The 13151-nt window shown below is 39.5% G+C and overlaps 1 protein-coding gene across 5 annotated transcripts in view; it reads right to left on the bottom strand.

Annotated features, from left to right (window-relative positions):
- LOC149575708 (serine/threonine-protein kinase TOR-like) overlaps nucleotides 1-13151 on the bottom strand; it is a 378229-nt gene that overhangs the window by 118708 nt on the left and 246370 nt on the right. For all 5 annotated transcript variants that reach the window (XM_089815479.1, XM_089815475.1, XM_089815477.1 and 2 more), the window contains exons 43-44: nucleotides 6878-6997; nucleotides 6495-6686 (exon numbers count right to left, since the gene is read on the bottom strand). In XM_089815479.1, the coding sequence (XP_089671605.1) occupies nucleotides 6495-6686; nucleotides 6878-6997 (312 nt within the window). The remainder of the gene's footprint in view (nucleotides 1-6494; nucleotides 6687-6877; nucleotides 6998-13151) is intronic.

The following is a 13151-nucleotide window of genomic DNA, read 5'->3' on the forward strand; positions in this document are numbered from 1 at the left end:
ATTAACAATAGTTTGATAAATGATTTATAACAGGAACATTACAATCCTCCCATCCCAAATTTTGCTTGTCCTCAAGCAAATGCAATGCTGGGTGCTGAAGAATGTGCTTGCCCTCCCATGTCGCGTCATCCAATGGCAAGTGTTTCCAACACACCAAATATTCGTTCACCGTGCGATTCCATAGGGTCTTCTCACGTACTTCAATGATCTTGAATGGTTCTAATATGAGCTTTCCTTCTTCATTGAGCAGCAAAAGGTCTGTGGCTACGATGATGTTCTGCTCCACAACCTTCTTCAAACATGAAACATTAAAGACGTTATGAATATGGTTTCCCTCCAGAAGTTTCAGCTTGTAGGCGACTTCACCAATGTGACAAACTAAACAATAGGGGCCATAAATCGTGGCTTCAATTTTTCTTTTCCCTTTTTCTTCAATAAGGATTATCGATATGGCTGGAGTCTAAGATAAACCAAGTACCCTACTTCGAAACTCCTTTCCATTCAATGTCTGTCTATGTACATCTTCTGTTGATTTTGTGCCCATTGTAAGTTTTCCTTTAGGCATCTGAGGATGTCTTGTACCTCCTGAAGCCAATCCCTCGCCCTCGGCGCGCGACTGTCACCCAAAACTATCTCAATGAAGGAAATGGGTTCGTACCCATATAGAGCTTTGAATGGTGCCATTCCGATGGACATGTAGTACGTAGTATTGTAACAATATTCCCCTAAGTGTATCCATTTGACCCACGCCCATTGTTGTGTCAAAATATAGTTCCGAAGGTAACCTTCGAGCCACTTGTTCATAATCTCTGTTTGTCCGTCTGTCTGAGGGTGGTAACTAGTACTTGGTGACAATTTTGTCCCTGCCAACCAAAACAATTCTGTCCAGAAAATACTGATGAATCGCCCATCCCAATCATTGACAATGTTTCGGGTAACCTGTGCAGACTAAAGACTTCTCTAAAAAACAAATCGGCAACTAGTGTAGCTTGAAAATTTGAGGGGATGGCGAAGAAATCTGTGTACTTTGTCAATCTATCAACCACCACGAAGATAAAATCTTTTCCGTTCACCTTGGGAAGTCTAGTTATAAAATCCATTGAGATACTTTCCCACTTATGTTTTGGAATTGGCAGAGGATGCAGTAACCCAACAGGTAGAGTATGTTTGGATTTGTTCTGCTGGCAGACCGCACACTCTCTTACATATTACAATACGTCTCCTTTAAGTCCTTTCCATGAACACCTCTCCCTGAGACATCTTTACATTTTGAGGAAGCTCGGGTGTCCTACCAAGGGTGAGTCGTATACCTCCTTCAAGATTTTCTGCTTCAATTTGGATTCCGGCACTAAAAATATCCGATTCTTATAGTAAATGATGTCATCCACCACTTTGTACCAATCATCTTGGGTGTTCCCATCCATTAGCTCACGGGAAAATGTGTTTTTGGAATATTCTACCAACAAATGCGATGTCCAGTCAACTGAAATTCAGGTTAGTAAGCAAATGGCGGGTTTCCTGGACAAATCATCTACAACCACATTGTTCTTTCCTTTCACATATTCAATGTCAAAATCAAAATCTTGAACCTTGCTTACCCATTTTTGTTCTCTCTCATTCAAATCTCGTTGCTCCAAAAAATATCTCAAACTATTGTGATCTATACGACCGACAAACTTGGCACCTACCAGGAACTGCCGAAACTTGGTTAGTGTATGTACGATGGCCAACATCTCTTTGTCGCAGATGGAATACAAGCGTTTTGTTTGCATAAGCTTCCCGCTCTCATAGGCTATGGTGTGTCTATCTTGCATCAGTACTGCGCCAATGCCTTCTTCAGATGCGCCACACTCCATAATGAATGGTCCAGTGAAATCAGGTAAAGCTAGCACCGGACAAGTGCTCATTGCTTCCTTCAGCTTATCAAAGGTGAGTTGTGCCTTTTCATTCCACTGGAAGGACCCCTTTCTTGTCAGATCTGTTAGTGGTGAGTTGAGTTGGGAGAACCCTTTTACAAACCTCCGGTAATAACTGCACAGTCCAAAACATCCTCGCAACTCTGTGAGTGATTTTGGGGGAGGTCAATCAAGGATAGCCTGAATCTTCTCGTAATGAACTTGAATGCCATATTTACTGATATGTCCCAGGTACAATATTTCTGTCATATCGAATTCACACTTGGATTGCTTGGCAAAGAAAAGGCTAATCCTTCATGATCCTTAGGACTTCATCCATATGTTTCAGGTGCTCTTTCCATGTCCTATAAATAAGAATGTCATCAAAAAATACTATTAAGTACTTATGCAATTGTTTGTCGAAGATGTGATTCATGCATGATTGGAACGTAGCAGGTGCATTCATTAATCTGAACGGCATGACCAAGAACTCATAATGCCCATAGTGACAACGAAAGGCCGTCTTTTCCACATCTTCCTCCCTCATGCGGATCTGATGGTATCCGGAACGAAGATCTATTTTCGAAAAATATACTACGCCATGCAATTCATCCAACAACTCATCTATCCTTGGAAAGGGATATCTATTCTTTATTGTTTTTTTGTTCAATGCACGGTAGTCGACACACATGCACATTGTCCCGTCCTTTTTTATCAATACCACTAACAATGCGAAAGGGCTAGAACTAGGACAGATCCATCCTTTCTCTAGCAGTACCTAAATCATCTTTTTGATCTCATCTTTGAATTTCTTGGGATGGCAGTATGGTGTGGTTATGACCGGCTCGGCTCCTGCTTCCAACTCGATACTATGATCAAACCCTCGATGAGGTGGTATGCCGGGAGGAATATCTATAAAACTTTATCATGGTTGCTCAAAATCTTCTAGAGATCATCATCCTAGGGAGGTGTTTGTTGCCCTTTTATAGGTTCTACCGAAACAAAACAATGTGCAGCCCAAGCAACATCATCATGCCGAAAATTGCCTCCATCTAATGTGCAGAAACTTCCTTCAAACCCTCATTTGCCATTCCGTAAAGGACAACCTTCTTTCCATCAATAACAAGAGTGAAATCCATCTGTTTGAAGCTCTAAGTGTATTCATCAAGTGTCTCCATCCACTGTATGCCCAAAATAACTTCGATGTAATCAAGGTCCACTATGAAAAAATCCTCAGTCGCCGTGTAATTCGCCATTGTGATACTTAGCTGAGGAACAAGGTGTGTGCAGGGCAGAAGAGTCCCTCTGGTAACCTTGACCTAAAATCCTGCGTGTGTCTTCATAGGTAGACCTATTCGCTTCACCAGAGATGAGTTTATGAAGTTTAGGGTGGCACCACTATCGAGCATCACCATAAACCTTTGTCCTTGAAGGGTTCCCCGTACACAAAATACTGTGCACCTCGGGCTATCAGTTAGGGTGATAGTTCCTACGCGTCGTACCAATGTTGCAATTCTTTCCATACGGTTCAAACTAACCATGTTGGTGTCACCGTGATGTTGGTTGTCTTCGGAGGGTATTTCTTCTTGTTCGTCCTCATCATCAGACACGACCTCAATGTAATGGATCTTTCCTTTTCTGAGGCATTTGTGGCCAGGTTCCCAAGGTCCCTTGTAGTTGAAACTTAGTTTCTTCCTGTGGAGCTCCTGTATGGTGGCTTCGTCCAACGACGGCTTCTTGGGCGGAGGTTTATTATCTTTGTCCCTCGGAAACATTGACAGTTTGGAATGTAACTTTGCGAGGATGATGCTGATGATGATGCCATACTCCGTGCCTTTTTAATGGCCTCTAACAAGGTGGCAAGATTGAACCCCTTTACCCAACCTTTCAGTGGTTCTGTTAGTCCGCCCATGAAGAGCACTATCCGTCTTCTTTTTGAAATGTCCGTGACCAAAACAAAGAGTTTCTGAAATTCCACAATGTACTAGTCGACCGATCCAGTTTCCCTCAGCTGTGCCAAATCTTTGAAATTGAGTTCCAAATCTTTACCATCCAATCGATCTATCAATCTCTTACTGAATTCCGCATAAGTATTTATTTGATCAAATGCCCCAGTGTGATGGTGTTGTGATGCCACCATTCATGCACTACTCCCTCCAAGTGCAATGCCGCAAATTTAATTGCTTCTTCTTCTGGCATGGGATTAAGCTGGAAGTAAGTATCGGCCTTCATTACCCACGCTTGCACAAATATGAATCCGGATCCGTCAAATGGAAACAAATTTACTTTACACAACTTCCTCCTGAGATCATCATTAAAATATCCTCTGTTTCTGCCTCCCGAATATCTCGTTCTTATATCTGCATAATCTTTTTAGGATATATCTTCCTCAAAATTTGCATTCTCCCAGTCTTCTCTCAGTTGTTCTTGCATTTCTTCAAAGGTAGGCCACTTCCCTCCGGGTGGTGTCTCTATCCGTGGGGGAAAAGACAGCATGGAAGGTTGAGAGTGTGTTACATGAGGATTTTCTTTCCCCGACACCGAGTCCGCACTATGACTATTTTGTTCTCTGGATATTTTATTGTTCTCCGGATATTTTAGGGTTTTCTTTACTCGAAACCGAGTCCGCACTATGACTATTTTGTTCTCCGGATATTTTGCTTTACCCGACATCGAGTCCGCACTATGACTATTTTCCCTTAGCTGTGCCAAATCTTTGAAATTGAGTTCCAAATCTTTACCATCAAATCGATCTATCAATCTCTTACTAAATTTCGCATAACTATTTATTTGATCAAATGCCCCAGTGTGATGGTGTTGTGATGCCACCATTCATGCACTACTCCCTCCAAGTGCAATGCCGCAAATTTAATTGCTTCTTCTTCTGGCATGGGATTAAGCTGGAAGTAAGTATTAGCCTTCATTACCCATGCTTGCACAGATATGGATCCGGATCCGTCAAATGGAAACAAATTTACTTTACTCAACTTCCTCCTGAGATCATCATTAAAATATTCTCTGTTTCTGCCTCCCGAATATCTCGTTCTCATATCTGCATAATCTTTTTAGGATATATCTTCCTCAAAATTCGCATTCTTCCAGTCTTCTCTCAATTGTTCTTGCATTTCTTCAAAGGTAGGCCACTTCCCTCTGGGTGGTGTCTCTATCCATGGGGGAAAAGATGGCATGGAAGGTTGAGAGTGTGTTGGATGAGGGTTTGCTTTACCCGACACCGAGTCCGCACTATGACTATTTTGTTCTCCGGATATTTTATTGTCTACCAACTTCTTGAGAGTCTCTTCCATGAGTCACTAAGTATCGTTGATCTGTGCTTGATTCTTCGCATGTTCTCTCAATAGTGCCACAAGTTCGGCAGCTATAGGTTCCGATTCGATGACCATTATATCAATGGAATGGATTCTTCTTCTCTTCTGGCTATAAACTCTCATTTACTGTCCAGAGGCTGGCAAGATCGAAGCTCTTTTACCACTGTAATGATCTGTTTCTGCAACTACTCTCAAAATGTCAGGTTCGAAGTTTTAGTGGGCAGTACAGATAGGTGAAATTGGTGTACAGATTCTAGGCGCCAAAGTACAGGCAAAGGGGAGGCCGTATGGTACAAGTCATACGGTATAGTGTGTGAAGATAGGTGTGTCATACGGTGATGGAAGAGGGAGGCACGAGGTGCAGCTACGACCATACAGAGACCAAGGAGGTCATATGGTAGATGACCAAGGAGATCGTACGGTAGATGAAAGAAGATGTGGAAGGTCGTATAGTGTGTGTAGACATTGAAATAGGAAAGTCGTACGGTAGAATGAAGATGGTCGTACGATGATAGTAATGGAGGCCATACGGGATGGTGGAGACCATACGGAATAAAGTACTGAACTTGCAAACAACAAAATGTACAGAAAATGCAAGAGAAACACAAAACGTCCTATTAAATATCTTATTCATTCAACACAAAAGAACTTGATCAAATTAAATAAAATGACTTCTCCAATTCGCAATACGATAGTGCTCTGATTTGCCAAATCTGAACAAAGTGTTACAGGTGACAGGATAGGGTGAGGGTTAAATCCGACCGAAACTGGATATACCAAATAGGGAAGATCTTTCACTTCCGAAATGGCGTACAACAGAGAACTCCAACAAGAATTCACAATACAGAGAAAATAATCCAAAGTTGAATACCTCATGACTACCTACAAGCCATGCTTAAATAATTGTAGCATCTTCACTGTGGAAACCTCCACTAAGTGGAAAAATCATCTTACCAGTGAGGTAGAGCCGATATTATTATTCTCAATGAATAAGAAAAACAAAGGTGATACGGTACTTTGTTTCAGATTGGAGAAACAAGTTTTTACACTAAAAAAAAAGGTTCAGTATACTTTACATGCTTTCTAAAGAAGGTTTAAATGTTAATTTCTATTGTAACCTGCAGTCCACTCGAGGCATTTCTATTCTAAGTTATACATTATCTACTGTTATTAAAAAATAGTCATGCATAGAATTTCAAGAAGCTTAGTAGAATATATAGTAAAACTTAATTCATATTCATTGATTTGGGAATGTTAAGAGAGTAGATATAACCTGAACAAATGATATCTCTTTCAATGTATGTGGTCCCTGTTCTAGCATTGCATGTAGGGGCTCAAGCACATTTAGCATTCCTTCAATATTATTCTTGCCAAAATACAAACGACTAGCCTCTTCCAGTGCTTCATGCCAGATTTCATGCCATAATATCGCTACCCTAATCAGTTCCTTTGAAACTAACTCAGCCTGTAGCATACATAGTAAAATACATATAAGCTTATGTACCTTTGTACCAAGATCTTTGAAATGTTAAAAACTGAAGTAAAGCAAGATTGGTAAGAAACTCATGAGCCATTGAAATGAAAGGATAAAAAGGAATCCTGAAATATTAAAAAATTTAGCTTATTCTCTAGTCAAAATTAAGAACTATCTTCAACCTGGTCAACCAAAACACCACTATGTTGTCGCACTTTATCAACAACTTCTTGAGCGGCAGTGGCCTCTCTACGCAATGTGCTTGTAGATTTGCATGCAACCAATAATGGATACATAAGAGCCTGCAAGAATAAAACTGCAAATAAGTGATCACAAAATCCAAAGTCAAACTACCATCCCAAGGAATTTTGGTAGTCTACTAGAGATGTGACATCTGTGTCTTTCAATTAGTAAAGAGTAAAACAATGACAAAAAACAAAGCACTCATCCTCATCACATGCTTGGCCAGCCATGAAATAACACCAAATCCCGCTACATCAATAGGAAATATTAATGGATTGCTCGCATATAACATCATTTTATTGAAATCAATATAACAGTTTATATCTATATATACATCAATCACTATCACTAAATCATATCAGCACAGGACAAAATGAAAACACACAGCCATAAAATTGTAATCTAATACAACTTTTGCTTTTACACATTCATGTCTGTCAAGACCAGGAAGAAAAACAAACAAACGTGAGCTATGGAACTATACAATGGCACTTCCATGTAATGATTTAGGAATTATGATTTCCTTCCTTTACTTTACAAGCACAGAAGGTGAAAAAGTAGCGAATTTTACAGTAACATGATTCATAATAAAGTCTAGATAAGAAAAAAAATGATTTTCCTTAAAATCCATATATAACACATTCCTAGTTGTACCTACGTACAGTGCCTATTGTTGTGTTTCGATTTTATGGTTAACCTGATGTATTAATTGTTCATCAACTTTGGTTGCTTATATGAGTTAGTTGATAGTTGAGTTTCCCTCAGCAACAGTTGGGTCCATTAAATAGATATTTTATTGTAAAGGAAAGCATTATGCTCTAGTTGAATCAACTCCTTAGCTTCTCTGGTTTACATTTGCAATAACTTAATGTATGAATAAATACATTCTTTTACCCCTCTACTTTTTGTATGCATTTTTTAATTTGATCACTATTTCAAGTATTCAGTTTATCTGATGGGAGAGTAAGTAATGGTGTCATTTTCTTTATAAAAAACTGGGTCACTTTCAAGAGATCTATGCCTTTAGACCCTAATAAAGGCAAGAGGGGACCACAAGGTGGTCAAGAACAATGAAGAGATGAATTGATCTGTAACAATCTTAAAGCCAAGAAAATAAGTAAAATATTACAAGAGGCACTTAACAAAAATAAAACCCTGCAAATGTGAAGTGGTAGCGCTCTCTAAGAACGTGTTTGTTGGAGTGTAAATCAAAGTTTGAGCCTTAATCCACAAACTTTAAAGACATTTCCCCAACAAGAAGCCATACAAGTGAAGAGTGGTAAACAATAGCAAGACATTTACCCTTATGAAACAAAATGCAAACCGATCTTCCAACCAAGTAGAAAAACCAATAAATGCAGAAGAATGTGAAATAGAATTTAGACTCAAAATCTGAAATCTATGAAAATAACCTACAATAAATAGTTCTTGGTCACAAAAGAGTTTGAAGGATGCAAACCTAAAATTACTAGGCCAAAGAAATACAAGAAAGAAATTTAAGGAAACTCTATATAGAACATTGCGCTAGGAGGATTTGAAATTTCTCATGTGGCAAAGAGTACGGGTGAAGCAATAGGGTGTTAGAATCAAAACTGCCACTTATTTTGGTTCTAAGCATTAACATTGCACCAAAACTAAATGCCGACTCCCCCCTCATGTCGTAATCTATTGAAATCGATAAGTTTCCTAAATTCACAAACAATGGGCCGAAGCTGTTGAACCCTTGGTATTTGGTCTTTGATTGTTGTCATTGATGTCAATAATGAGCATATGATATGGCTAACATAATGAGCATATGGTATGGCTAACTGTCTAACATCATGTAATTATCTTATTTGATGGCCTTCAATATTGTTCAAAACATATTCAAGACAAATACTTAAGTGTTATACAATTAACACTTAATGTTCACATTGTTTTTGAAAACGGATATAAAAAAACAGTTTTGGTCTATTAGAAAGTCGACAAGCTTTTTTATTAGATAGACCCCAACTATCATACATCTTTTGAAAGGTCTCGGAGTTAGCTAAAATTGGTATTTGTTAGTTTTTGCATAACACGTGTGGAAAGAGAAAAAGTCTATTTATCATAAACAGGTACCAAATTGTTATGAAGGTTTTGGCAGTTTTGAGCGGTTTTTGTCTAATGGAAGTTTGGGGTATATAGCTACCTCCAAAATTTTGACTTTCTTGGTTTATAAGTAGAGGATACATTCCTCTAGAACATCCAACAGGTGGTTTTGATAGATAGATAGATAGATAAAATTTTAACGTCCACGAGGCCAAAAATAGCCTATGGGACAGCAAGACAACTCAAGCAGACTTAAGTAGCGTTGTTCGCCTCTTGTGTAGACTAATGATGAGCCCCCCCAATTGCTCAATGTACTCTTCGTTGAACAGGTTATGCCAAGAACTGTCACATATAGTATCCGCAAACTTATCCCTGCTATCCTTGTAGGCCTCACATTCTAGAATAAAGTGCTGTTCAATTTCCACTTTCCCAGAATTGCAAAATCTGCAAATTCTCTCTTCCCAAGCCTCCTTTGGCCTCTTCCAACGCCCGGTCTCACAACGAAGTTGGTGAGAGTTGGTTCTCAGCTGAGCAATAAGAATTTTAGCTCTCCAAGAAATGTTGGCTCCTATGTACACTTTTTCGAGCTGATCACAAGTGGGGTTGAACTCATTTATATAATATAGTTTCTTCCTCCCAATCTCACTTCCCCAATTTCTCTTGTAGAATTTCTCCATAACAAAGACCTTTATTTCTTTATTACTTGTGGGGCACATATTGACATGAATATTCCATTTACTCATCCACTTGATGTTTTGTTGCATCCATGTCCTTTTTCGCTTACATAGTGTGTCACTAAAGACAACTTTCGGCCATCTATCCTCTTCCATTTTTTCGATTCTTTTTAGATAGCTTAAAAGGCGAACCATAGCAAGTGCCTCAATAAGCGCAGCCCCCATTTCACTTAGCATGATGTCATATGGAACAGTGCTTTTAATTTTAAACTTGCTTGTAATCAAGCGCTTTTGGATTCCTTCGATTTGTTTCCATTGTGCTATAGTAGTGCTGCTGGCCCATAATTCACACCCATAAAGAACAACTGACAGCACAAGAAGACCAAACAAGGTTTGAATAGTTTTCCAATCCCACAACTCCGCTTCACGGCACCTATTCTGAAGAGCGTAGAAAGCCTTCCATCCACCTAATGTCCTTTTATACCTGCAGCTAGACCAGCTTAGTTTTTTGTTGAAATCGATGCCAAGGTATTTATATTCCGCAACTTCTTCGAGAACACTTCCATTGTAATAAAATTCATGTTGATGCTGTTTTTTATTATTAGAGAAAATCATAACCTTGGTTTTGCTGATATTGACTTGCATCCCCACCATTCTACAAAAGCGCTCAAGAGAAGATAGGTGGTCTTGCAAACCACAAGCAGATTTGGCAATTAAAATGAGGTCGTCCGCATATAGGAGTAGCTTTATAACAAATTCCCCTAGCTGAATGCCTTCACGCTCTTGCGTGTTTAACCACTCTTCCAGTTTGTCAATATATAAACCAAATAAAGTAGGGGATCAAGGGCAGCCCTGTTTGACCCCGATATCACTCCTAAAACATTCTGAAATGCCATCTGAAGTTCTGATTTTGACTTTCACCTCTTCGTACATCCTATGGGCAGCAGCTCTGAGATGCCTAGGAATCCCCAATTCTTCCATCCTCAACCAAAGCTTGTCTCTCGGAACGGTATCAAAAGCCTTTTTGAAGTCAACAAAGCAACAAAAAACCTCTTCCTTTTTCTCCCACTCTTTTTCAATAATGTGTCTCAGAGTGACACAGTGATCCACTGTCGAGTGCTTTGGCCTAAAACCAGCTTGCCCTTTAGCACGTTTATGATTTTCTTCTGCCCATTTGCTGATCCTAGTTTCTATCATACTGCCAAAAAGTTTAGCAAAGACGGGATTGATCATTATAGTCCTGTAGTTGGAGGGATTGTTAACATCACCACTCTTAAAAAGTGGTATTGCAAGGCTGATTGTCCAATCTTTCGGAAACCCTTCCTGGCAGATTTTGTTGAAGATTTCAGTGATGTGCGGTGCAAGAGTTTTCATACCCCACTTCAAATATTCAGCTTGAAGCGCAACAAGGTCTTTTGCTTTGCCTCCACCCAACTTTTTAATCCCTGTCTCTATCTCTTGCACAGTAAAAATATTTGTGGTATCATTGACCAAAGGTGGCTGTCCCACTCCACCCTCTTGTTCATAAAGTTTCTTAGCATAATCAAACCATTGGGTGGCAGTAATATTATTTTCAGTTTGCTTCCTCCTTGGTTGGAGTTCTTTCCAAAAACGTTTGGGGTTATTTCTGCCCAAGAAAATTAGCTCCTCTCTCCTTGTGGACATAAAATCGATTTTTTTCTTCTTTAGGATCTGTTTGTAGGTCTTAATGTCAAGGTTAGTTTTATTTGACTCCCTTAGATTTCTCCTAGCCCTCTTGCATTCCTTATCAAACCATGCATTGGCTGGAAAACAATTAGTTTCAGATTTTCTATTTTTTGCTCTCTTGCATTTTGAAAGAGCCTTGTGAATCAGATTTGATAAATCATGACTATTAACACCATGCTTATACATAGGGTGTCCCATACAAAGTTCCTCAAGAGTAGCCCTGAAAGTGTTACTATTTTCTGAAGTTAACAAAATTCTGCCCTGAGAAGGTGGGTGTTGAGGGCCTTGGATTTTTGCCCCAATCCGTCTATCCTTTGCCCAATACAAATTTACGTACAGTGGTCTATGATCTGATTTGAGATCCCAAATGTGCTCTCCAATTTCAACTTCTTCAATATTGTTATACAAATGCTGCGAACAAATTACATAGTCTACCACACTTGCCCCATTGTATGTGTTGCAAGTGAAATTGCCCGACTTAGCCCATCTAGCCAAACCATTACAGATTATTAGATCAAATGTGCCACACAAAGTGATCAATTCTTCCCCAAAATGATTGCAGCTTTTAGCATCTTCGGATATTCTATCCCATGGATGATTTCTCTCTTCTGTGAACCAAATAGGGTTATCATTTACTTCGGAGCTGAAAATACTTGCTTGCCAATTTGCTGTCCTAGCATTGAAATCTCCAACGAGAAGGACATCCCCACGTTGTGAAAAAACAGCAACATCTTTCTTTAATGTAGCATAAGGGTCATTGTGATCTAAACCACACTTTTAATAAATTTTAGATACTTGTGGAGCAAAGTAACAAGCTGCAATCCTGAGAAGAGTGTTATTTTCCACGATTTTGAGCCATATAAATTGTTTATTAGAATCAGTCTTTTCCAGCTGAATGACACGACCTTATTTTTCTTTTACTAGAACCATTATACCTCCATAACCTTTACCATTTCCCGCTGCCTCATTCCACACTGCCATCTTCCAGTAGCCTTCAAACAATGGGGTCTTACATCCCTCATGCTCATGTGTCTCTATGAGACAAATAATGTATTTGCCTTCCGCAATAGGCCCTAACCCAGGCCCACGTCTCCACGGATAACCTCTGCAATTCCAACAAACTAAACTTAAGGACGCCTGGGTTAAGCTTGATTGCTATTTATTTTGATGCGAAAGACTCAAAGTTGAGTTATTATCGCTAGGTGTGATTATGGATCTTGTTGTATCGCTGCCTGTTAAGGTGTTTGTTGTTGCACCTTTGTTGCCTTCTTGCTGCCCTTCATTGTAGCGGTGGCCAAAATGAGCAATAACTGCTTTTCCCTTGAACATCCAAGCTCTTTTGCCTTCATTTCTAGCTGTTCTGATTTTTTCCATTTCCATCCTTCTTTCTACTTGCTGTCTCATAGTTAAATCCTCCTCTAAAACGAAGCGAGAACCCCACAAGAGCTGTTTTTTGTTAAGTAGATTTTGTTTGTCGCTAATGCTGAGCATGACTACCTTGATTGGCCTATTTCTCTCAGCGTGTGGTTTGCCAACCCTCCAAGCTTGGCAGATTTGTCCTTGCCACAACAGCACATCTTGTAGGAAATCCCTCGTTAGGTCAAGGGTATGTTCGCCTTCCCCATAGTCTTTTATCCCCTTGATAATTATATTGGATGCCCTAAGCTGCCTTTCCTTGACCTCTTTGTCTTGCGTGTTCACACGAATCTTTGCCTCTTCTCTTGCCATATCAGGGTGTTTGCTGTTTTTGTCCCAAGTTTTG

The sequence above is a fragment of the Cupressus sempervirens genome, chromosome 2, assembly GCF_028749045.1.
Source record: "Cupressus sempervirens isolate cs-2001-9-10 chromosome 2, ASM2874904v1, whole genome shotgun sequence".
In the NCBI taxonomy this organism is placed as follows: Eukaryota; Viridiplantae; Streptophyta; class Pinopsida; order Cupressales; family Cupressaceae; genus Cupressus; species Cupressus sempervirens.